The following is a 24559-nucleotide window of genomic DNA, read 5'->3' on the forward strand; positions in this document are numbered from 1 at the left end:
TGAGTGAACAGCAGTAATTGTATGCCCCCAGGGGTGAGAAAATAAATTTATGAGAACATCTTTCAGGAGTCCTTTGTTTGAGGCAGATGAAATAGATCACTGGTCTTCATAGATGAGGGAGTGAGAAAAAAAGGCTGCTCTTGAAGTACATAAGATTTGTCAGCTTGAGAGGAGGGAAGAGGCAATTTTGATTCTGGCTGTGCTCACTCTTTTCAGTTTTGTCTGGCTCAGAGTCATTGCCCAGATGAGGCTCTTTTGGATCATAGTAGAGCTTATTTATTGTATACTTCATACATACACACACAGAGATCTCAAAGGATTATGTTTGAGGTAATATAAGCCAAACAAGAAAATGTTATGGTTCTGATTAGAAGTGATTACATGGGCCTTTACAATAAGTATTTATCATTTATATAATACCTTAAACATCTCTCTAACACTTTAAACATACAAGCTTCATAGCATTATTATGCTTATGAAGAGACAGGAGTGAAGAGTTTTTCCAAACTTGCAATGACTCACAGTAGTGATAGAGTCATGAAATTAAGACTTCAATTGCTAGCTCTTTCCCCAAACCCAGACCTTCACTGGTGTGCTGTAATCTGCTGGAAAGTCTCTCGCAGGGATGTCTGGCATGCAGCTAAAGCCGCAGCTAACCACTTGTAGGCATTTCTGCCTGCACACTTGTTCCTGCGCTACCTCTACATCTTGCACATTTTAAATGCAGGCTTAGTTACATGATGGCACACTGTTATTAACTTGCACAAACAACAAAAAGCAGCACCTTGAAGTGACACATTCAAAAGATTAGAAAAGGCTGCAGATAGGAATGTATAAATCTTAACTCAGTCCTGAAATACGTGTGCAATATGAATTTTAATCTCAGGGCGTCTTACTCTGCCCCATTCATTTTTGAATGCTTGCCTGCCATCACTGCAATAGCAACAGTCCTCTGTGAGCATCAATTCTGTCTCTTTTTCCCATGTGTGTGTGTCTTAAAGGCCTCATTTGTTGCAAGGTAATTCAGTTTTTCGAAAAAGGTGCACAGAGTTTCTCTGTGGACTATTGCTGTAGTGTTCCTCCCTTGGACACTTGGGTTCCTCACAGTCAATCCGTTTTGGGTCCCTTTCCTGTTAACAGGAGCAATTTTATGCATTTTACAGGCACAGTCAAAAAGTAGCTGCTAGTTACAGGTGCTCGGTTGGAGACTCGCGGGACCCGCGTGCTGCCCCAAGCATCCAGTCGGTCCCAGTCACGTTCTCTCAGCTCCTCACCCTGCACTCACCATCCCCTTGTGTTTCTAACCTCCGTAGCCTCAAGTTTATTCCTTATATCTAATCTAAATCTACCCTCTTTTAGTTTAAAACTGTTAACCCTTGTCCTGTCACTACAGGCTCTGGTAAAAAGTCTCTCTCCATATCTCTTATTGGCCCTCTTTATATATTGAAAGGCTGCAATAAGGTGTCCCCAGAGCCTCCTCTTCTCCAGGCGGAACAACCCCAACTCTCTCAGCCTTTCCTCATAGGAGAAGTGCTCCAGCCCTCTGATCATTTTCGTGGCCCTCCTCTGGACCCGCTCCAACAGGTCCGTGTCTTTCCTGTGCTGAGGGCTCCAGAGCTGGACGCAGTACTGCAGGTGGGGTCTCACCAGAGCGGAGCAGAGGGGCAGAATCACCTCCCTCGACCTGCTGGCCACGCTTCTTTGGATGCAGCCCTGGATACGATTGGCCTTCTGGGCTGCAAGTGCACATTGCCGGCTCATGTCCAGCTTCTCATCCACCAGTACCCCCAAGTCCTTCTCGGCAGGGCTGCTCTCAATCCATTCGTCACCCAGTCTGTACTGATACTGGTGATTGCCCCAACCCAGGTGCAGGACCTTGCACTTGGCCTTGTTGGAACTTTGTGAGGTTCACATTGGCCCACTCCTCAAGCCTTGAGACCCTGACAGGTCCCTCTGGATGGCATCCCTTCCCTCAGGCATACCAACGGCACCACTCAGCTTGGTGTCATCCACAAACTTGCTGAGGTCCTGAAGCACTGCAAGCAGAGGGACCACAAAGAAAGCCAAAGCCCAGTGATTGCCAGCTTCTTGAAAGCTTTGTCCCTCAAATTTGTTTCCTTCCCTGCCACCATGAAGAAAGATTGCTAGGAAATAATCGCGAAGAGGAAATAAACATCAGTGCTGTTTCCTCCACTCACCTTCATGGAGGGAAGTGTAGGAGAGGAGAGGGGAAAGTCCCATAAATACTCCTCCTGAGACGACTAGGGCAGGGAAGAAGCAGCTTTCCTTCCCCTTGAGGTGAAGGGCGAGCCACATACCATCAGAACAATCCAAACAACCCTGCTTCCCGACTGTAACAAGACCATGCTTGGTATTCTGTAGCCGACTTGAAAATCTTTACTCTGCAAGCTGGGAAGGTGTAATACAAGAGCAGAGATTTTCTGGCACACACACACGAGTAAGGCTGCAACAGGCTGTCATCCCCAGCTGCCGCTGCAGGTGGTCCTACCCTCCAGGGCAGATTAGCCTTCCCGCCTTCTGCTGCAGATGGCTGTGCCCCACTGTTACCTCTGCACAGTAACTGCCAGTTAGTACGGGACAATAATCCGCATTTTGACCAGTAAACAAAGGCAGGGCAAATGGCTCCTGTCAGCCCTATCATTTAGCCGTTCCCTGTTGCCTGCCCCATGCATGCATGTATGCACCGCCTGCGCGCAACCTTCAGGGTCAGCGCTGAAGATAAGCTCACCCATTTCCCTTTGCTGCTTCGAAGCAGCCCCTCACAGCCCAGTTTCACCTGCAACCAAAGGACTGCACACAGTCGTCACCCTCAGTCCCTCTTTGGTGAGAGGGAACCTCAGGGTGTATCCAGCTTGCCCGCTGTGACCACCATCAGCTTATGACCTGCTGTGAGGGAAACAGTGATACCAAAGGTCAAGTCTGTGCTTCCCTGGGAGATTGTCTTGTGGGTAGGCAGTATGGCCTCTCTCAACCTAAAAGCCTTGGGGGCCCCACCACTGGTGCGGTAGGAAGCCTTCTGGTACACCAAGCTTATTCTGAACCTTCAAAAAGAGGAACAAAATGGCCACCATCCCGTTCCTTGGAGATGCTAAAGAACAGATGCAGGCTGCAGGGTGAACCGGAGCTGCCTGACGGGAGAAAAGCCCCACCACAAATGATGGGTCACTGATGCAAGGTGCTGGGGTGGGCTGAGTAGCTCATTTATCTCAGAGTTACCTGCAAGACTTCCAGCCAGCCCCTTTGGACTTAAACCATCAATTTGCACCTGTCTCCTTCAACGCGGGAGCAAACAGCTTTAGTCAGTCTGAGGACAAAACCTCCAGCTGAGCTCCCCAGCCATTAACTATCCACAAAGCGACCCCCTCCCCACAGAAGAGCCTTGGAGAAAAACAATCTCTCTTTGAAAAAATGTCTCCACGCCCTAATCCAGAGGGGGAAACAAAGCGCATTAGATGATAGTTAGGACAACTATATTAAAAACCAAACCAAACCAGAAAAAATCCACCCCCTGATTCTGCATCCCACTGCTGAGTAAACTGCCATGAAAATTTTGTCATGCTAGATCGTGTACCTTTGAGCACCCATTTTCCTGAATGTCTGCTTTATTCAAATAATAGTTCGTAAAAGTAGTTCAGTCTGGGGGGTCCAGAACAGAGCAAATCAGCATCCAAAGACACAGGTGTCTTGTTTCAATATAAAAGGCAAAATTGTTGGGGGGTGAGGCTGGAGAGGAGAGAGTATAATTACTCCTCCAAATAGGCTTAACATAACCTTTACATTTACCAAATAATTCAGGTATCTGGAACTGTAAATCCGGCGCTGCCAGAAGATCTGCGTGTGTTAGGGCATTGCCCTCCTGCCGCTGACCAGCTGTAAGGAGGAGGGACCTTTGTACCCATCCACAGAAAGGAAATTTTCAGGTAAGCACAAACAACAAGTTTTCCTATTTTCTTAATGAGTTTAAGAAAACATTCCTAGAATATTTTAAATTTTATCACAATTTAAACTTTTTCCATTAGTTCTTCAGAAGAGTTTGAGCGTATCCGATGTGGAGAAACAACTAGGGACACAAACTGGTTGTGCAACAGCAGAAACTGAATTCAAGGCTTAGCATTAAGAGAAGCTGGGATCTCAGTTTACATGAGAAACTGCTTTAAAGCGATGAGAGTGCATACAGGGATTAGAGTACCAAAGAACAGTCTGAATGGAAATTGTTCTTTCATAATCCATGTATTTTACTCCCAGTGCAGATTTATCTTCATTAAAGTTGGTCTTCTGGTAATTTTCCACCACAACTTACATTCACCGTAAGTTAAGTAAAGCTATAGATACACAACAGACCTTCAGTAACTCTGATCTCCCAATTACATTTGCAGAACTTGAGTGTATCCATTTCTTTTTCAAGACTCGGGTATCCATTTCTTTTTCAAGACTCGGCTAAGTTATTGAAGGGGACTATGACCACGTTGTTTATGACAGCTGTGACATTCGTCATTACTCATGTCTTTCACAACATCCATCTCCAAGAAAAGGTGGCGCTCAGTGTATTGCGGCATCTTAATGCCAGCACAGCATAAAAAGTGTCACAGATGCTCACCATCACCCATCATAAATAAAACATGAGACTCCTTGCAAGGTCCGCGGGTTGTCAGGGCGTTTGATGTAATTGGTTTTGGCGTGTGACAGTGCAAAACGGGCAAGTCACAGGATGCCCTTCATTACTACAAACCGTCTATTGATTTCCAGCGATGCCATTCGCACACAGAGCTGCACCTGCTACTGGACTTCCCAAAACTCTCGGGCCGTGTTGAAGAGCTCAAGTGAGGGAAACGCATGCATGCATTTTACAGGTTATTAGTTTTTCAGAAGGATGTAGAAAGGCTCGTGAGACAGATGCACGCAGGTAAGGACCCTATGTTTTAAACAGGCTTTAGAAAACTCAGTTATGGTTTGGGTATATTACTTTCAATACTACAAGAGAAACTGTGTAATGGAGGTGTTTAGGCATTTATAGGTATATGAAAACCTTGAATTTTTGCTATCCCGTACTGACTTCCAAGATAAATATGGATAATGGAAGTGCAGGAGGCAAAAAGGAGGCTTGAATTTGCCCAGCTGTTTAGTGAAAATTGGAATTTCATCAGCTGTGAAGACACTATGTGCATTGCATATACATTACTCATAGGCTTCCCACCATACCCAGATTTATAGCTTTAAGCATAGCTTCGTACTATCATCTGCACGCCCACACCACTTCTTGCCCACACCACAGCAGCCCGTATCTGCAAGCGTGAAGGACCCACCACAGTGACTTCCAAATACTCAGTATTTTAGGGCAGGATTCTCAGCACAGAACAACGGAAGCCATGGGACACTGGAAGAGCTGGTGGCAGAAAATTAATGAGTTTAAGACTTTCTAAGTGGAGGTTAGCTAGCATTCTGAGTCACCGTAGGGGGGGCACAAACAGTAAAAAAGCGTGTTTTCCTTCCTTCAGATTGCAAAAATAACTCCCCAACAAGATGGCCCTATACCTCTGAGCAACTTAAAGGAGATTCAGATTTTTTTTACACTGTTGTGGATCAGCTCTGATGGTGAAGATTAGGCAATTTATTGGTCCAAACAAATAAGGCATGCTCTGATCAAGATCTCATTGCCCGTTTGCTAAGACTACTTGAGAGCTCGCTGAGACCATCTTCTTAGCTGGCAGCGTTGCAGATGCTCTACTGAGCAGTAGCAGGTCTGGCTTCCCTGGCTCCCTCAGCCCTCGCATCCTTGTTTAGACTTGCAGCAATCGCTTCTAAGACTCAGGGGGCTTCGGTGTGTACGAGAGCCCTCGGCCTGTATGAAGCAGCTACCTGCTATGCCAGTGTTGCTGCCTTGCTGCCGTTTGTTCAGCTGAAGGAAGGCTTCTCCGGACCGCTGGTGTTCCTGCACGATTTCGCACGATGATGTACGCGAGGGTGTAAGATGCACTCGTTTCGCTGGCACCCTCCAAGGATGAAGATGCAGCAATTCTGGTCCTGCCCCGCGGTAACACGAGGGGGAGCCCTTGCAGTTTTCAATTAACAGAGACGGCAGCAATACGCCTTTTTCTACCCCAATTACAAAGGCTCAGTTCCTAATCAGAAAAAAACCAAGAGGTCTGAAAGCCATTTCTTACCTTCTTCACAAGGAGACTGCTTCTGGTTCAGACAAGTGCACGCCACAGGTCACTAGGAGAGGGGAAGGTCACTTGCTGCGGATCCCCTCCCCACACGTCCCCATTTCTGAAGAGGGGGCAGGATGGACTGTGGACACATTTTCACATGTTCTCATCTAATTTGTCATTTCAAGGCACTCCAAGAATGCCGGGGAAAGACTTTGCTGGTACCTGAGCTGACTCTGAATAGCCCTGTGGTCAAATTTTGCCCAACAGAAATGGGATAATCTCTTTACCCCTCCTTAAGTGACCCTACCCCAGGTGACTTGTCAATAGGGCTCACAAAGCTTGCTTTTGGGGAGCTTTGCTGCTTTCGGGAGGACAGCTTTGGCCACTTGGAAAAGACACAGCAGTTTTTGCTCTCCCTCACCACCCAATTTTAAATACATTTGAGCAGAGTACTTCACTATATGTTCTATGCACTATTCTGTGCACTGTGCACAATATGTCACTATATATTCTGTAATTCTACTTACATATTCTGTTTTTCAGGACCAAGATAAGGACTAACTGCAAGTGCACCTACTGCAAGATTTTTTAAATTTTTTTTTTTCCTCCCCTTCTCCAAAAAAAGGCGTCTCTCTCCTTAGGAGGGATTACAATGAAAAAGCATCTTATTCATAAGTCACTGAGTCACATACTTCTGCTACACCAGCCTTCCTTCATAGTTCTGCGTCCCAATTTTCTTTAAAGCATTCAACAGCATACATTCAATTAGCAAAACAATTCCATCTGTTCTGTGAGTCAATACTGACAACTTTACTGTTAAAATACACGTATTTCTCTTGGTGCAGCTGTGCTTAACCTGACAGGGGGTAGAAGAGCCTGCTGTGCTCAGAGCATCGTGTCTAGTGCCCAGGCTCCCATTGCAGGGCTGCAGCCCAGCTGACACCGGGGGCTCCCGAAGGCCTCCACAGCCCCATCCCTGGCCACTGCTGGCCCCTGGGACCCCTAAGTCACCTACATACCCTAAACACAGGCCTCCAAAGGCACTTTCACAGAACCACTGATAAAAGATCCCTTTTTCGGTGGTTTGCTTACATTTTGACAAGTGACACAGAAGAAAAAGCTCAGATGAAAACATGAAACAGGCAGCAGGGCCATCAGGACACTGAAAGCGAGACCCTAATGGGGGACGGGGCAGTAAGAGCCAGCTAAACCTCATCCACCAGCAGGCACTACCTCCCAACCTTGGTACTGCCAACTTCATCCTCTCCCCCCAGCCTGAGGTGCAGGAAACCATGCTCTCTGGTTGGAAACCAGGATCTCTGGTTCTCCTACAGCAGAAAGCCTCAGGGGCTCATCTACTCCTGGGTCTCCCTGCCAGGGAGCAGACCAGCCCTGCCTGTCCCAGGTCTCCGTCACATTGCAGTTATGATACGACAGCTTCCTCACTGCTGCAGTGCCGTCATGCTCCTGAGGAGCTCTTGCAGATTAAGTGTCTCCCTTCAGCTTACAATATTAAGAAAATATGGAAAAAGATGAGATAGCGTCTGCCCCGTTCAGATCCTGCGTCAGTCATAACCTAGAGGGCAAGCTTAGCTCATTGTGGGAGATAAAAGGTAGGACGAGGTATCCGAGTGAACCGCAGGTGAATCCCGACTTGTCAGCCTGAGAAAAGATGATCTAAAGGATGAACTGTTGAACTCAACAGGAATGGAAATACAAATAAAAAAGTCTGGGGAAAAGTAAGGACCAAGCATTTGAACCAGGGACTTGGAGCAAACAAGGAACTTTTTCCCCCACTGATGTCCTAGATAAATGGTATACTGATTCTGCCCCGCAGCTGTTGTTAATCTATGAAATATTTAGGGTTTTTGCACCCCCACCTTTTGATTGAAATGGCTGCAATGGGGTTTACTTGTTCTCAGGCAGCAGGTGAATTTTAACTTTCATCTTTCCGTAGAAGCAGCGGTCTTGTTACGTAGGGCATTTGAACACTTACGCCATCAGCGTAGGACCCAGCACACCCCTCACCAAAATGCAAGTAATCAAGAGTAAGAGATTGGTTCATGCAGCGCTCCATGAAATCCTCACTGCAAGCACTGCAAGCATGCAGGTAACAAATCAGTAAGAAACAAATCAGTTACTCCAAGAATAGCGCAATATGTTGGCCCTGAAGCAAGTCAATTGAATTAACAAAGCAGGACAGTAAAGCAGGTTAACAGAAAAAAGTAAACGTAGAGTCATTTAACAGACACCAACACGTCCTGGTTCCAGCTGAGCCCGAAAGATATTTTTACCAACTTCTGGCCACGCAGCTCCCCCTGCAGCCAAAGCTCTGAGGGACCTGACCCTACAGCACTGCTGAGAACTGCTCAGCTTAAGACTTGAGTGCCTTCTCCTCTTCGAAAAGTTCATCTCTTCATCGACGGCAGGCAGTGTCCAGGGAAATCAGGCTGACCAAGCTAAAGTTACTGTTCCGTTTACTCCTTTGAATCCTAGTGCTCTGCTTGAATCAATTCAAGCACTTCTGCACCCCAGATCGGTAAACTGTTCATTAGGTCATCCCAACCAACCCACTCAAGTGAATGTTCGCAAGCCCAGACCTGCAAGGTTGAACCCAAAAAACATCGTCCGTGACTAGGGCAGAGATGCAGAAATTACCTCCAAAGGTGCGTGTGACACTTCATTAACAGCCACCCCCATGTGGATGTGCTTCCGAAGTAGCAAAGTTATACTTAAAAAAAATAAATACGTACAATTTGCTAGAAAATTACGCATATGAGTTGTAAGCACGATGGTCAGGGATCGAGCTGAGATTGCTATGAAAGAGACTACTTAAAGGGTAACATACGGGGCGCTGCAATAGCAGCACATTCTCTAGTAGTGAGGGAGACAACCTACGTGGACATAGTTGGCACACTCCAAGAGCAGTAAGCCAGAGGGCGCTGCAATAGCAGCGCATTCTCTAGTAGTGAGGGAGACAACCTACGTGGACATAGTTGGCACACTCCAAGAGCAGTAAGCCAGAGGACGGCAATGCCACCGCGGCACTGGTTACCAACATGAAGATGGTGGTGCCATGCGCTGAACGCACAAGCAGAACGCCAACAGGTTATTCATGCCCAACAAAACGCATTATGTTAGAGCACTATGGCACAAAGCAAGAAAAAAGCTTTTATGCCACAAAAAAAGGCTCGCATATACAAGCACATAAGCGACTCAGTTACTTCTCAATACCATCATCGCTTCCTGTTTAATCTTCCAGGAAATAATGTAAATATGTTCGTTTTTCTGCCACCAGCCATCTACCTCCTTCTGTTCATGCATTTCTGCTTGTCTCAGATACGGCTATCGGCAAGTTTCAAAGGACACGAAAGGTTTGATTATAAAGGTAATGTGGCTCTACATTCTCCCCAGTTGAAAGCCTTCCTTTCTTTTTAGCCCCCAACCTTTGCCCCTGCTACAGCTGTCAAGTTCTGCAAACAAATCCACTTCTCTGTTTGAGTCAGATAGTTCCCAGTAGGTCAAAATTGTGTAAAACATACCGTGCACATAATCATAAAATCACGTATGATAGTAGTGCACCTAGATGAAATCAATGACTTCAGCTTCAGTCCTCCCGAGGTAAGAACATTCTAGCCCCCTTTTGTGGAAGAGGACAGAGATGCCCAGAAATGTCACGAGTTGCAAAAACCGTACCTTATTTCCAAGTCCCAGTTTAAAGCCAGAACAAAATACCCCTTTGCCCTTGTTTAAAAAGAAATACTAAACTTTCCAAAGAGGCTCCCAGCCACCCAACCTACTATCTAGTTCAGCACGTTAGGGAAAACCCAGTAGAGGGATGAAGTCGCCCCTATGAATGCATCAATCCTTCGCATTATGACTGGTTAAGACAGGCTACTACCACAAATGACTTCTTCAGGCAGACCAGAAATCCAAAAGGTACAGCTCCTCAGCCAAAATCCTGTCACTTTGATGCTACAGAAGCCCTGACTCCAGAATGCCATCGTTAACTTTACAGAAGGTACCATGCTGAAAGCGGCAGGCTTTGGCGGGCTGTCAGTTTTGACCATCTATGCTTCAAGGTAAGGGCACGAGGAGAGAAACCGCATTGTGGCCTGGAAGCTGCTAATGCCACAGGGGCTGGCAAGCTCTTGGAGTTTGTCCTTCAAATGAAGGGAAGGGAAAGTCTTTATGAAGCCTGCGTGCATACACTCCTATTCACACGAGCAAAGGGCACAGCAGGGAGCGTCAATTCTCAGCGCTGGGCCAAAGTTTAGCTCACATGAAACGGCTCCTCTTCCACCCCTACTCCGAGCTCTGCTCCTCTCTCCGGAGTACTGCATGTACAGCATACCAGAGGCACCTCATCACGAATAGAGACCACAGACGGCGGCAGCAAGATTACTCCTCCCCTAGCAGTGGGTGCTACATGGAAGAGAATTGCCTTTTTTTTTTTTTTTTTTTTTAAGGTACAGAGAATTTTCCAGCTTGCTCAGGAAACCCCAAACTTGTAACCACTTGCCCAGGCCATGGTAGTGTCCTTGCTAGTTACCACCTTCGGCCTCAAGCAACATCTGAACCGAAGGAAAAAAGATAACACTTTCCAAGGACACCAAGGAAAATTAATCATTCAACAAAATTTGAAATAAACAAACTGTTTACCAAAGAACACCTAAGAGTTACTACCCAATAAACGATAAGCTTTTTTTTTGTTTAAATACATTATTTAATGAGTTTTCTTTAAGAAAGAGATATTTTGAAGCTCAAATTACAGTGAAGTACAATCTTCTAGATCTACAGTAGACAGTGCTATAAACATTTACCAAACCAGGTATTTTCATGTTTGCTCCTCTACTGTTATTGTTATTACTTAAGGAAAAGAAACTCAAAATCTCTTGTTAACAGCAATCCTGCCCTAACTTGGCTATTTCACCCTAGAAGAGAGTAAGGACAACAGCTTGTTACCACAGTCCTCTCCCAAAATACAGACCAAATGTCAAGCAGGAGCAATACACTGTCATGATCACACTAATTCAGCTTTTTAAAGAGTGACAAGTAAAATGGAGCAGTTGGTTGGAAGCAATGTTGAAAAAGGGTGTTGCTCCTTTCCCACAGGAATCACAAAAAAAATGCCCTTCTGCTACCAAAGTCAAACTGCCACTGAACTCGTGTTCTTTCAACACATTCGAGCAAATCTGAGTTTACATAGGTAGCTTTGAGTTCACTTTTCCACCGTCTCTTTATACTTTCCCTCTTCTCTCCGTATCCAATGTTTTCTTTCTCCCTTTTCTTAGCCCGCATTATCCCTTCATCATTTCTATCTTCAGTTACTCGGTCCCAGTGGGACAGAGCCAGAGCACCGCTCCTCTTCAGTCTTCTGGCATCGTCAATACTGTGGCAAAGGGCAAATCAATAGTGCTGAATTAGTACTGAGAAAGAAAAAAAGAAAACAGGTCAATTCCTCAGAGGGTTGTTTCGTATCTTTTAAAGGCCATTTTGCATGGCCTTTAAATTCTAAAAGTACACGTGAGCTTCTGCAGTCAGTGTAAAAATGTGATCGAGCCGAGAAAGTTTCAACACTTCTCGGTTTAACCTGAGCAGCACGCTGATGAACCACAGCAAGCTACTGTTTGAAAGCTGCTGCTCAGCTATTCAGACATAAAAGCAGACATCAGGTGTAAATTTCATATTTATTATAACAAAAATTATGACATGTTCATTTGTGCATTCAGCTTTAATATAACTCTTGGTATGTAAATGTTCTACAGCAAATGAGCTCTATACAATCATGCTGGTTGTGGCAGCAGTAAGGAACACAAACAAAACGTGTCTGGAAAAGTAAGGAAAGAAAGAGACCAGAGGAAAAAGTGGGTTTCTTTAAATGGTCTACACCATCTCAGTTCTAGCTACCTTGTACCCAGCCACTTGGTCCGTTATGCTCGATGACCGTGGCCCAAAGAGTCGCTTAAGAAAAAAAGGTCAATTTTTCAGGTTGTGTCCTTAATGCCAAGGCTACAAAACATGTAAGCATCACTATACAACACTGAGCTATTTACAGGAATTTCCCAATCAACTGTTCTCTCAGAGAAAATTAGTGAATCTCAGTGACTTAAGTCACCTGAAAGAGTAAAGCAACTCCTAGGAGTTAGTCTCCATATTCTACAAATGTCTATCATTTTCAAGACCAAAAAAAGCCTTTTCTCTCAAAGAAATACAGTATTACAATATTACTTAAATCATTTAGCACTGGCTACTGCCCTGCTTTTCAAACAAAACAAACAAGCCATTTTAAAAAATATTACATCATCATCTGTTTCTCAGCAATATATTAAACCTTTTTATTTTTTTTTTTTATTATTTTTTTGTTTTTACACTTGATATGTTAAGGGAAGGTTAACTATTTTAAACTTTACTGGTCAAGCGTCTCTAGAAGAAAGTCAATGAATATTAAACCTAACAAACTGAAAAGCTGCAGTTATCTGTAGTGGCAGGATAAGGAAAAGGAAGTATATAAAGGAAAAGGATAAGGAAAACCCCTGCTGTAATGCGAGCCCACTGCGTCCCGCACTCAAGTCTCCTTGTTTGTTAGTTTATTTCTGAGCAGTAAATAGAGTGGGTCATAGTGGTGTGTCGTAATAGTCTGCCAGGTGGTCTGTCGGATACTGCCGCTGCTGCTGCTGCTGTTGCTGCTGCTGTTGTTCCTGGTGCTGCTTCATAATCTCCTTGACTTCTTCTTCAAGCTCTGGTGGGATGATGAACTGGTCGTCGGGATCGGGCTGTGCTGGAGCAGCAAAGTAGCCCCCTGTTTTTCTGAGCGGCGCATCCGTTGCAACTTCAATTAAGTTATGGCTCCTCTCTTGTGGCGCCACAGAACCGTTGCCCCGCCGGCGCCCTATTGTGCCTGCGGCAGAATATTCAGCTTTCCTGGGAAGGCTGGGCTCATCTTCATTGGCACTGATGACGATACCTTCGTCGCTGGCTTCCACCGGCACTTGGAGAAGCTGCTTCTCCTTCGCTCGGCTGCCGCGGGTGGCCCCCTCCACCCCCACGCGGCTGCCATTGGTGAACACCCCCTCAATCGGCTCCTCATCATCGCTGTCAAGGCCATTGTCGGAGAAGGCGCTGGAGAAGGTGGCGCTGGAGAGCTGCCGTTGGAAAGAATTGGACAGGCAGACAGGGTGCAGCATGCAGCGCTGCTCCCCTGGGTAGGCCGGGCTGTTCTCGTTCATGGCTACCTGTGGAGGCTCGTCAGAGGCTGTGGACCCCACCTCACTGCTCATTTCGGAGGTGGAGATCTCGCTGCTGATCTCCGAAGCCATGCCGCTGCTTGAAGATGGCATCCCAAGTGCATCTGTTGGCCTGTCCTTGATGACCACGTTGACAGACTGGGGGAAAATGCCTGGGCTGGGGGGTGGGACCCCGTTAAGTTCACAGCAGCAGAAGCTGTCCTCCGTCACGTTGAGCTGAACCACGACAGCACTGATACTGTCGTTGCAGCCGTAACTCTGGGCCAAAGTGCAAAGCTTCTTCGCGGCTGCCAGCGCATCAGGCACGTTTCTGACTGCCTCCACTGCTTCATCCATCGAGAGGCTGTCCCACAGCCCCTTGCTCCCCAGAATGAAGAATTCATCTTGCGGAGTTAAGGTGATGGACTGGACGTGAGGACGGGGCACAACACTTGGGTGAAGGAAGGTGTACCCCAAGATTCTTGTTGAATCCGTCACACCATTCACTTTGCCGTCCTGAAATTAGAAAGGACAGGAAATTGGAAACAAAGCAGACAGGGATACACAGCACCTGCATCTCCTTGCGTTTTACCGATGGCTGTTTTTGCAGTACCCCCAACACTGCCATTTACAGACGAGAAGACGGAAAAGCAAAGTGACTTGCAAGGAGGTGACAGAGCTGGGATGAGAGCACAGCAATGGCTGGTTTCCAATGCTGTGCTACGCCTCCTACACCCTACTGATTTGTCATCAGCATCACCTATGCACAGACCAGCAAAGCAGAAGTCTGCAACAAAGAGCCATCTATTCTGCTCCTGCAGCTGCAAGCACCAACTGGACTAATGTTTTACCAGTGAGTCAGACTTATCCCTCCTCCACCCACGATATCTGGCTTTATACAGGGCAAAGCCACACACAGCTCCATTTGACATAGGGGCAGGTCATTCAGTTATGACTCTTCTCCTGCAGCTGTAACAATCGTAGGTTTCATCTTGGCTCATCACTTCGGAAACAAAAGTTCATTTAAAAAAAAAAAAAAAGACTTTAAACGAAGCACGCAAGTCAAATTCAAATGCAGCAGAGAGCAAGTCTGCATTTCTCAGTCAGCTGAGTTGCAGTGAAATGTTTTACATGCCCCAATTACTTACTACGCTTCCACTTAGATACGACATTTCCAAGGAAAGGAGGAGTAATATCTGAAGGGAAAACATCAGTAAAAATGGACTTATTTGAGAAGTAAATCCCATGCACGTCCAAATCCCAGGATCCTGTCCTGGTTAGGATAAGCAGAGAAAGTGTCTGAAACAGCAAGCCTGACTATCTGCCAGCCTGCTGGGGATAGCAGCACCCTGCTAATTGCATGTTCGAGAAGAACAACAAAGGTGAGGATTTACACTCATTTGGTCCAGCTGACGACTGCAGTGATTATTATAAAGCAGATAACCACAGAAAAGTGAACCAAGACTAAAAAAAGCTTCCCCTTTAAAACCACTCAGAGAAAAAAAAAACCTTGTCGGCTTGTTAACTTCCCCATTAGAAGGCTGACAGCAGTGATAAGCCATCAACGTGCATGAAATCAGTGAGTCATCTTAAGATTCAGCGCAAAAATTTCCCTTTTGCTCTACGGAACAACACAACGAGCGTGCCTCGGTGATGCACACTATGTTGGAGTGACTCCCTTCCAACTTGTCACGTTTGACATCCCAGTCGTCACCTTTCCCTGGCGAGATGGATAGGCACACGACTTACTCCACACACACGCGCGCACACCCTGCTCACGGGCATACAGCAGTGAGTTTTCTGCCCTTTCCTCCACCATTAGGAGGATTCAATATTTATCTATTCCTATGCACGTGTCACACAATGCAAAGCAAAACTGACAGCAGTGTTCCCTTGTAAGAAGGGAACAAATAGTTTTCTCCTCTCTCATGGTTCAGCTGAGCACAGGATGGGTCTTCCTTTTGGGCAAGTGCTCTCTTCAAGAGCCGCCTGTCAAAGGGCAGTTCTGGGAACGTAGGAGCTCAGACAGCAAAGTCAGCCTGCCAGAAGCAAGGAGTCTCCTAAGGGAAGGATAGCATCGCTCCAAGTGCTCTGCCCTCTCATCCTTTTTGACTGGAGAGGCTCTTCATGGCAGCTCCAACACAGAAATTCCTCTCTCCATTAGGAGGAGGCTGTCTGCTTTCCTGTTTCAACGCAACATGCTCACAGTTGCTCACTCTCTGAAGCTAACCAAAATCCAGCATGGCAATGGGATGGAAAAGCAACTTGATTGCATGATAACTTGATTGCATGATATGAATCACCTTGAAAGGAAAAGTGCAACTCGGGAACCCATACCATTAACACCACCTCTTAGAGGTTACTAATATTGACATGTAATTTCATGCATTGCTGTGCAAATACTCTCCAAGGAAGCTGCAAGTTGCAACAGTCCCTAACTTTTCTCTAACCTCTGTGATAATGGCCTTATGCTGCTTAATCCTCTTCAACTCTTCTTCACAACTCATCACGTAACACCTGGACAAAGGCAGAGGTTTCCCATTCCGGCAGAGAACGGTTTGGCACTTCCCCACGTTTGCTGAGGTTAGCGTGAAGCATCCACCAGGGTCCATGGGATCATGTTTTATATGGCAAAGGACAGCAGAGCCTCCAAGTTTTTGTCCAGCTGTTCCAAGTTTCCTGGAATTTAAACAAAACAATGATTGTTCTTTAATTGGAAAACAAGTGTTACGGGTACTATGGAGAAACAGCCGCTGTTCTGCAACCACAAGCACTCAGGGCATTGACTCTATTGGATCACTGGGACAGAAACAAAAGTCTCCACTGAAGACTGTGACACTATGGCAGCACTGCAGAGAAATCACGTGCAGCTCTCGGGCAGTGTGTTATTTACACATATGCAGATACGCAAATCTGCTCAATTTTAGAACAACAACAACAACAATCTTTGCACTTTTAAGAGTTGCACAGTTGTCTCTTCCTCTACATCTTAAAGACATTTGTTTTAAAGGTCAGATCGAGGGAAACAGAGAGGATTAGAAAAGTACTGAGGACTATTAAATGAGTACAGGTAGAGCTTAAAAAGAGGGTTCATATTATCCAGCTGGTTCTTCGGCTTCTGAAGCTACAGATTTTATTATAAAAAAATAATTCTAACTGTAAAAACTATTTTTGAGCAAAAACAGAAGGCAGAGGTTCACTGTTTTGTGATGTCTTCAGAATAATGCTCTTAAAGTATCAAACGATGATCAAAAAAGCACCGTGGCTGTTAACTCCACTGTAAGAAGGCACACTTTTAATTTATCCTGTCAGTAACTAACCTGTTAAATAGGTTCTTAGAAATATTTAAGCCTGCCGTTTCAGCAGGGGTCATAGTGGGAAAAAAAAAATCTATGGATAAAAGTAAAGTTTTCAGAATCTTGTAATTAGAATGTAAATTCATTTCAATACTAGACTGTGAAAAACCATCCATCCTTCCCAGCATCTTGTTTATCAGGGCCTTCTCCTATAGTAATTAGGAATGACAGTAATTAGAAAGCTAATTATAGAGGTTACTAAAATTTTATTAAGGCTAGGTATAGCTGGCAAGAACCTTTGATTCAAAATCCTGAGGAGAGAATGCACAACTAAATTTGTAACCAAGCTTCAACATGTTTAATTTTTTAAAAATACACTTCAGGAGTGTTGCATATAATCTGTAATAATCCTCAATGAATGGTTAAATGCAACTGGAATGAATACTATTTCTGGTTCTCCAAAGAAGCGGTTAGCTTATTTTGACTTGAGACCGGAAAAAAAGGGCAGCTTTTTGTAGGAATGCCACATTCCTGTGAAATTGCATTAGTAGTAAACAAAACCACTTAATAAGTACTTTCGATACTCAAATTCATTATTATTTTTGAATATTTTAAGTGTATGGCAACCACCTTCTCAGCTACCGGTCTGAGGCGCTGTTATAAGCAATTATGGGAAGGAAGCATTTTCTCTCGTGTTTCAGGTTCAATACCACCCTACTGCTTCCGTATCTTTCCCGATACCAGAACTTCAGTATTTTTCCTCTCCAGAGGTGCAGCAACTGAATGATAAGCAATGCTACTTTTAACTTGATCCATTTCCTCAGTCTAAGCTGCTTATTTGCTTTCTCCTTTGTTTCCCTGACCTCTTCGTTCTCCTTTGTTCAATTCCCTTTGTACTCCTCTTTCGCTTGATGTCTCCCCAGGCACAATTTCTTCTTCTGTCAAGAACAGCACGCACACAGGTTTCCAAACCACTACACAGAGCCACTATTACACTCACCGCTATTGTATCACAATCTCTTTGGATGGGTCCTGCTCAAATAATAGTCTAAGGCCAAAGGGATGACAGGAGATAGACATTTCTAAGGAGTCAGAGTACACGTTTTAAATATCTGTGTAGCCTTAAATAACCTGAATTGGTACAGAGAAACAGAAAGAATCAGCCCAAGCTTTGCAGCCAGTAATAGTAAGGAAGTTTAAAAGATGATCAAGAGATTCATACCACTGACATGGTTACGGTCAATTGTGAATCCTAAGACTTAAAGAAGACACCAGAAAAGAGTAAACCTCCACCCACCACTTAGTTCATAAGCACTTAGTAACTTCACAGGCGGGGTGGGTTTTTTTTCGTTTGGGTGGGGAGATGTTGGGGTTTTTCTCCCCACACCTGAAAGGAACAGAGGGCAACATTCACAAAACAAGCAATAAAAGAAAAGACCATAGCCAGATTCCAAGGCTTTTTTCCCCTCTTGCATTTTTTTGAAGCGAGAAAAGAGCAGGTGTCTGACCTGAAAGCAAACAAACTGCCCAGTGAGCATACACAAGATAAAAAAGGCTTCAGATCCAAGACTCACCTCTGCATAACAATGAAAGTGTTGATCATGTATTCCTCCTCATTTTTTGTTTTCTGCAGCTCTTCTGCTAAGATGTCGCTCATTGTGCACTGCAGCAGATACGGCACTTCCACATTGCGGTCACCATCAAACACACCATAAAGTGCCTCCCGGTTGTCACAGAAGTTATTGGCTGAAAGTGCTGCCACACACAGCCTAGTGAAAAAACAAAGCAGGAGAACATCAAGGTTGTTACTCACTACTAGTTTCTCATCTTGTCATTCTGACCAGAAAGATGCAGCCTGGTCTGAGAGCTAGTTTTAACCACCTCTGTTCACAAGCATTTCAGGACTGCTTTCTGAGCTGTGGAGAAGAGTCAGGCCCATCAATAGTGCTAAGATGTGGAGAGAACTATACTGGAAGTTCAAGCCAAGCCCTAAGGATTCTTCCTCCTTTTCAGCATGTGAACAAGTCCCTTATTTGTAGAAATAGGGGAAAAAGGATGCCTGAAAACAACATCAGTTGAAACCGCACTTGCCCCTCTGAAAGCCATCCTTCTGATTTAACATGCTGATGACCAAGTTGTGCGATAAATCAGTTAACAGTAAGCAAAGGCTTGCTGGCATTTGCTACAGAAACCTAGGTAGCAGAAGATTTCTAAAAAGGTATTTAAGGAACAAAGAAAGATTCATCACATTGCCAGCAACACAGAGACTAGCAGACTCTTGGTACATTATTTGTCAAGTGCTGCCTCAGTCACAGGAGCTCTGCACACTATGAATATTCAGAGTTTTGGCCATTCTGCCTCTTCCTTTAGTATCTCTGATTTGCTTGGTAAACATCCTTTGGTTGAAGATAAAGAAGCTTTGCAAAGAGGAAAATGCTTTTAAGCACTCAGATCTTTTGCAAGTACCGGAGTCTTGCATAGACAAAATGTGTCGGCTACACTTGTATCTTAGCAACTTCCCTAACAAAGACCAGAGTGGAGAGCCAGGCAGGGGCCCGGTATACAAATATAGAGTCATGGCATGGCCTCTGCCTTTGTGAGGCCCAAAATGTCCCCAAAACTTTCACTGAAAAAAGGATTTCTTTGTATCAGCATAGAGGTGCTCCGCTGCTAGGATGCTTGTATAATAAAAACCACGTCAGGTCATACTTGTTCTTAACGCCCGATGCTTCTGTGTAACCGTGACTCCACACCGCCGGTGCTCCCGAAGCATCACCAGCCGAGGGCTGGTCGATCTTGAAGCAACGGATATTGCTGCAAGGACAAAGATGCAATGGATTGAAGTGCTGACATGATCCAGCTTAAAATGTGAAGATAACACCTTCCCACCCCACCCCCAGTTCTTAGTAATACATTTAATAGACAAAAATGAAGCAGGACATCCAAAGCAGTTACTTTTACGTGTTTGTATACAAAGAACAAAAAAGCAGTAAATAACTGAGCCACTATGAAGGTGTCAGCTGCACTGTTCTACTTAGCCGGCTTTTCTTGCCCTGCTCTCACCCCTGAGCTATTTGTTTCAAACCTGGCCCAGTAGGAATACAAGGCAAATTTGTCACTAGCTTGATGAAAGCCAGTACAGGGGAGTGATTTTTTGACTTATACATCTCCTCCACCCATTTTAACAACAAGTCTCTGGGCTCTTTTCATTCTACGCAAATGAAGCCTCCTATATGACCCACAACATCCCCTAAATGAAAAAAAAAAAAAGGAAAAAAAATTCTTTAGGAACAGCAACATGTAGTAACAGCCTTCCATGAAAATGCCCACAAACAGAAATCTGCTCCATCCTTGTCCTGCACCAACCTGCAAGAGCCAGCCTGCGGTCCCGACAGCAAGCACAGCCCTTCTGCCTCCAGTTGTACAATCCAATTTTCACTGAGGCGGCTGATCCTCTACCCTCCAATTTACTACCAACATAGCCTTTAGCCCAAATTTCAAATATCTCATGCAGCGTAGTAAAGACTTAAAAAGGGCCCAGCCCTCTCTGTTTTATACTCTTCTCTTCACAGCCCTGCTTTGCTGGGGAGAGATGACCTCCTCCCTGCTCCCTACTGCTCTCTTCCAAAGGCAGGGAAAGCAAGCTCCCCACACGCTGCAGACACTTCAAAGGCACCCGAACCTTTCATGAACCAAATGAATCATAAAAGGACACAAGCAGAAAGGTCTAACTGTTCACTCTGAGCATTCATTAATTCTTTAGGAACAGCAACATGTAGTAACAGCCTTCCATGAAAATGCCCACAAACAGAAATCTGCTCCATCCTTGTCCTGCACCAACCTGCAAGAGCCAGCCTGCGGTCCCGACAGCAAGCACAGCCCTTCTGCCTTCCCCAGTTGTACAATCCAATTTTCACTGAGGCCCTTGATCCTCTACCCTCCAATTTACTACCAACATAGCCTTTAGCCCAAATTTCAAATATCTCATGCAGCGTAGTAAAGACTTAAAAAGGGCCCAGCCCTCTCTGTTTTATACTCTTCTCTTCACAGCCCTGCTTTGCTGGGGAGAGATGACCTCCTCCCTGCTCCCTACTGCTCTCTTCCAAAGGCAGGGAAAGCAAGCTCCCCACACGCTGCAGACACTTCAAAGGCACCCGAACCTTTCATGAACCAAATGAATCATAAAAGGACACAAGCAGAAAGGTCTAACTGTTCACTCTGAGCATTCATTTTTCTCTATCCAAACCCCCACCTGACCTGAACACACAGAAAAGTCTTTTCAGCATTGCACAGCCTTCCTCAAATAACCTGAAGTACTGTCACATCCAGTTCACTTTCTTTTTATGCCGATAGTCAGGATGTACATCAGTGAGGCAGATTAAAAGCAAACAAATTACATAAATAACGTTAGAACCACTGGTGTTTGAAGCTCTTGGTTTTGCAGCCCTCTGTGTGACAAACAGGAGGCAAACATCTCGCCACGAACATTAGAAAAGATTATCTGACCCCAAATCAAACTGGAAACCTGGGTCTCTTCTAAAGTAGCAGAGATTTTAATTCTGTCTCCACCTGCAAACTGCTACACACATGAGCAGACACACTTTCTTCACCGACTTCTCATACAAGGCACTTATCTTCCAGGGCAGAGGAACTTGGATCAAAAGGGGTTTTCTGTTTGTTTCTTTTTTAACCGAGTTGACTGACCCCTGGTTCCTGGGCAGGTCAAGGACCCAGAGTTGTCTCAAGGCTTCTCAGCAGTGGTGAAAAAAGCTACCTCAACGCATTGCTTTCAGCTTCCTCAGTGGCACTACTACAAATAGACCATGTGCCCGGAAAAGAATGATATCCAGCAGCACACCCTTATGCAGGGAAGATGAGCTAAGGCTTCCGGACAGCATGGTTTATTTTCCCCCTCATTTAAAATTACTGTTACAATTGAACTAAATGCTCTTCCCTAAAAATCAGAGTAGCAGCATCTTTTTTTTTTTTTCTTTTTCATTTTAATTGCTACTGAAAATTCTCACATCCAATAAATCACTTGGCAACATCCTCCTAAGCATGCAAGCCTCCTTTAAGATCTCCATACATATTAAAAAAGCAAGCATGCATGACAGGACTCTTCTCATCAGCACTAAAAATACATATTAACCTACTACCTGCTTGAATCCTGCTAGGGCACAGATGGAGAGCTGCCTTTCACATGCAGAAGGAAGATATAAAAAGTACCAAGTGCACAAGTATTTTTGTGCCTGCCACAAAAAACAAGCGAAAGGAGCACCTCCTCCCTCACAGTCAATTATAGCAGTATACCGTAGAAGTCAGTGTAGTATATCAGCACAGACACTAAGCAGCCCCTCAGGAGGCCTGAAACACCTGACTGTGGCTAATGAATATTAGGGAAGAGAACAGACCTGAGGTCTTAAGAATAATTTAGTAAAAAAACCCAAATAACCAAACAAAACACACACACAAGAGGAAAAAAATTTTCAGCAAATTAAAGACAACGCATATGCCAGTGAAAATATGGCGTGTAGCTGGGCCACACTACTCTTCTACTACTTAGGACTTAAATTTGTACAATACTGCTACAGGGCATGATGCCTGAATACTAAAGTGGCAAGAGACTGGCTTGCCCATCTTGTCTGCTGGGTTACACACAAGAAAAGCTGATCTTTAAGTTTTGACACAATTCAATTAGCTTTGTTACATTCCACCTTTTTTTCATCCCCCCCCCCCCCCCCCCCGTAACATTACACACTGCTGCTTTAGGAAGGCTTCCTGTATACAATAAAGCAGTTCTTAAAATAGAGGAACGCCCCTTTTTTTCCGCTGTCTGCTGCAGAACGTGGACTATTGTTTTTATCTGTGAAAACTCATCATTATTCAAATTTCCATTTAAATTTGATAGAGTTCGCTGATTCAAGCTAAAAGCAAACTCACACTGTAAGTTTCCCTTGCTTGCACAACAGATGAGGTTTACTACTCCAGTGTCTGATCTTAATCATTTAAAAGCAAATCACACAAAGCAACTGCTCAACCCTTAAAAAGTAGACCAACCCTTCTTGGAATCATTCAATATTTAAGGATCAAAAAGACTTAGAAGGAACCTCTGTGCTGGTGCAGTTCCCTTCAGGACATAAGAAAAGCTCAAGGCAGCACCACTGTCCACAGCTGACCTGTTTTAGTGCAACAATTTCCCAACATGCAGCAGAAGGAGGCACAAGGCACTTGGCGAATTTAAGTTATGGATGGTTAAGTCCCAGGGCAGGAAACAAACAGGTAGACAGGAATAAAATAGAAGGTCCCAAAGCAAGGTAACTAGCTTTGCTGCAAGCAGAGTGGGAGATGACAGTCTTCAGGAGCAGCTTAAATATGGAAAAAAATATTTATAGGACAAAAGCAGAGAGGTATGAAAGGTAACAAGAAGTGGTATGTGAAGAGGTAAAAAGGAAAAGAATGGCAAAGACAGACGAATGTGAGAAAAAAAACACAGTAAGTAGCTACTGGCATCTCAACGGTGGAATAAAACAAGTATTTTGGTTGAATCTAATGTCAGAAGTAAAACGGAGATCAAACTGGCCCAACAGTGGTTATATCAGCCCACCAGACCCCTTCAGGAGTTACAGCTGAAAGCAATTGCACTGAAGTGGGTAAAGTAATCCTCTTCAATGAAGTATTAATTTCTGAACTACCCATACAATCTGTTACTGTCTGATCCACTGACAACAGGGAGCCGTACTCTTTGAAGAGATTTACACTTCTGCATATTGTGGTTTTGTCACACCTTAGTGACAGGAGTCGCTCTGCCCCCTCCCCACTCTGTAAGTTAACTCACTTCAGCAGCTCTAGGGTTTTGTGATCCAAGGCTAATCTGGGATTTCCAGTCAGGTCCAGCTCTTGTAGTTTTGGAGGCAGGTTTTCAGGCAATGTAATTTCACTCAGTTCATTGCAGCTTAGGTCCACGCACTGCAAAAGGAAAGCAGCCAAGTAAGCAAGAGAATTCAGCTGTCATCAAGATCATAGAGATTTTGATTAAATGTAGCAATGCATGTTTCATGAACAATAAAGGCTGCAACCAAGACCTAAGACCATTCATTTAGGTAAGTGGTTCTTACAAAATAACTTTCATATGGCATTTAGCCATCTTCCCAGATGCCTGGGGCACCTAGAAATACATTCCCTCCATTTCCATCTCTGGCCAGGTGTCATCTTTTTACAAAACTATTAAGGTTTGTCTGCTCTTCACAGAGACAACGATGGTCAGTGTATTTTCAAGTATTTAAGAAAAAATGTTACTGATGAAAACAGTTGCCAGTCTTTTAATGGATAAAGGAAATGGAGATAAATACAGTTGGGGCTTCTAAGCCACTGGCATAACAGTCCCTCCTCCGAAGGCAGTTTAAACCAGCATGAGTATGAACACGCTTTCTGGAATTCAATATTTACTGAGGGATATTAAAATAAGCAGGGTTATGAATGCATGTGGAGGGGAGGAGTAGGGGGGGAAAGGAAAAAAATACTGGAGCAGTTTCAAACATGGTTTTAATTCATGTTATTTTAGATGGATTCATATTTAAATACGAAGTCAATAAAATGAGTGAAAACAAATTAAAGCTTAAATATTTCAGAAAAATTATGATACAAAACAGCAGAGAAACTTGCTGGCTACCCACCAGCTAAGCACAAATTAGCTAGAACAAGTCCACTAGAATGACAAAATCCCCAAACATTGTTTAAAGCTGCATATCCAGATGAAAGTCAATACACAAGGAAAAATATGGCATTTTAGAACAAAACCAACTCTCCAAACCCTATTATAGGACCACCAGAGTCATAGTTTAACCCCAGTCAGCAACCAAGCACCACA

At 44.5% G+C, this 24559-nt stretch overlaps 1 protein-coding gene across 1 annotated transcript in view; it reads right to left on the reverse strand.

Annotated features, from left to right (window-relative positions):
• Nucleotides 1-11841: 11841 nt before the first annotated feature.
• Nucleotides 11842-24559, reverse strand: part of PHLPP1 (PH domain and leucine rich repeat protein phosphatase 1) — a 68024-nt gene continuing 55306 nt past the window's right edge. Inside the window, exons 12-16 of the mRNA XM_019472055.1 lie at nucleotides 23528-23658; nucleotides 19402-19506; nucleotides 18267-18461; nucleotides 15847-16075; nucleotides 11842-13912 (exon numbers count right to left, since the gene is read on the reverse strand). Coding sequence (XP_019327600.1) covers nucleotides 12788-13912; nucleotides 15847-16075; nucleotides 18267-18461; nucleotides 19402-19506; nucleotides 23528-23658 — 1785 coding nt within the window. The 3' untranslated portion in view covers nucleotides 11842-12787. The remainder of the gene's footprint in view (nucleotides 13913-15846; nucleotides 16076-18266; nucleotides 18462-19401; nucleotides 19507-23527; nucleotides 23659-24559) is intronic.

The sequence above is a fragment of the Aptenodytes forsteri genome, unplaced genomic scaffold, assembly GCF_000699145.1.
Source record: "Aptenodytes forsteri isolate BGI_AS27 unplaced genomic scaffold, ASM69914v1 Scaffold81, whole genome shotgun sequence".
Classification (NCBI taxonomy): Eukaryota; Metazoa; Chordata; class Aves; order Sphenisciformes; family Spheniscidae; genus Aptenodytes; species Aptenodytes forsteri.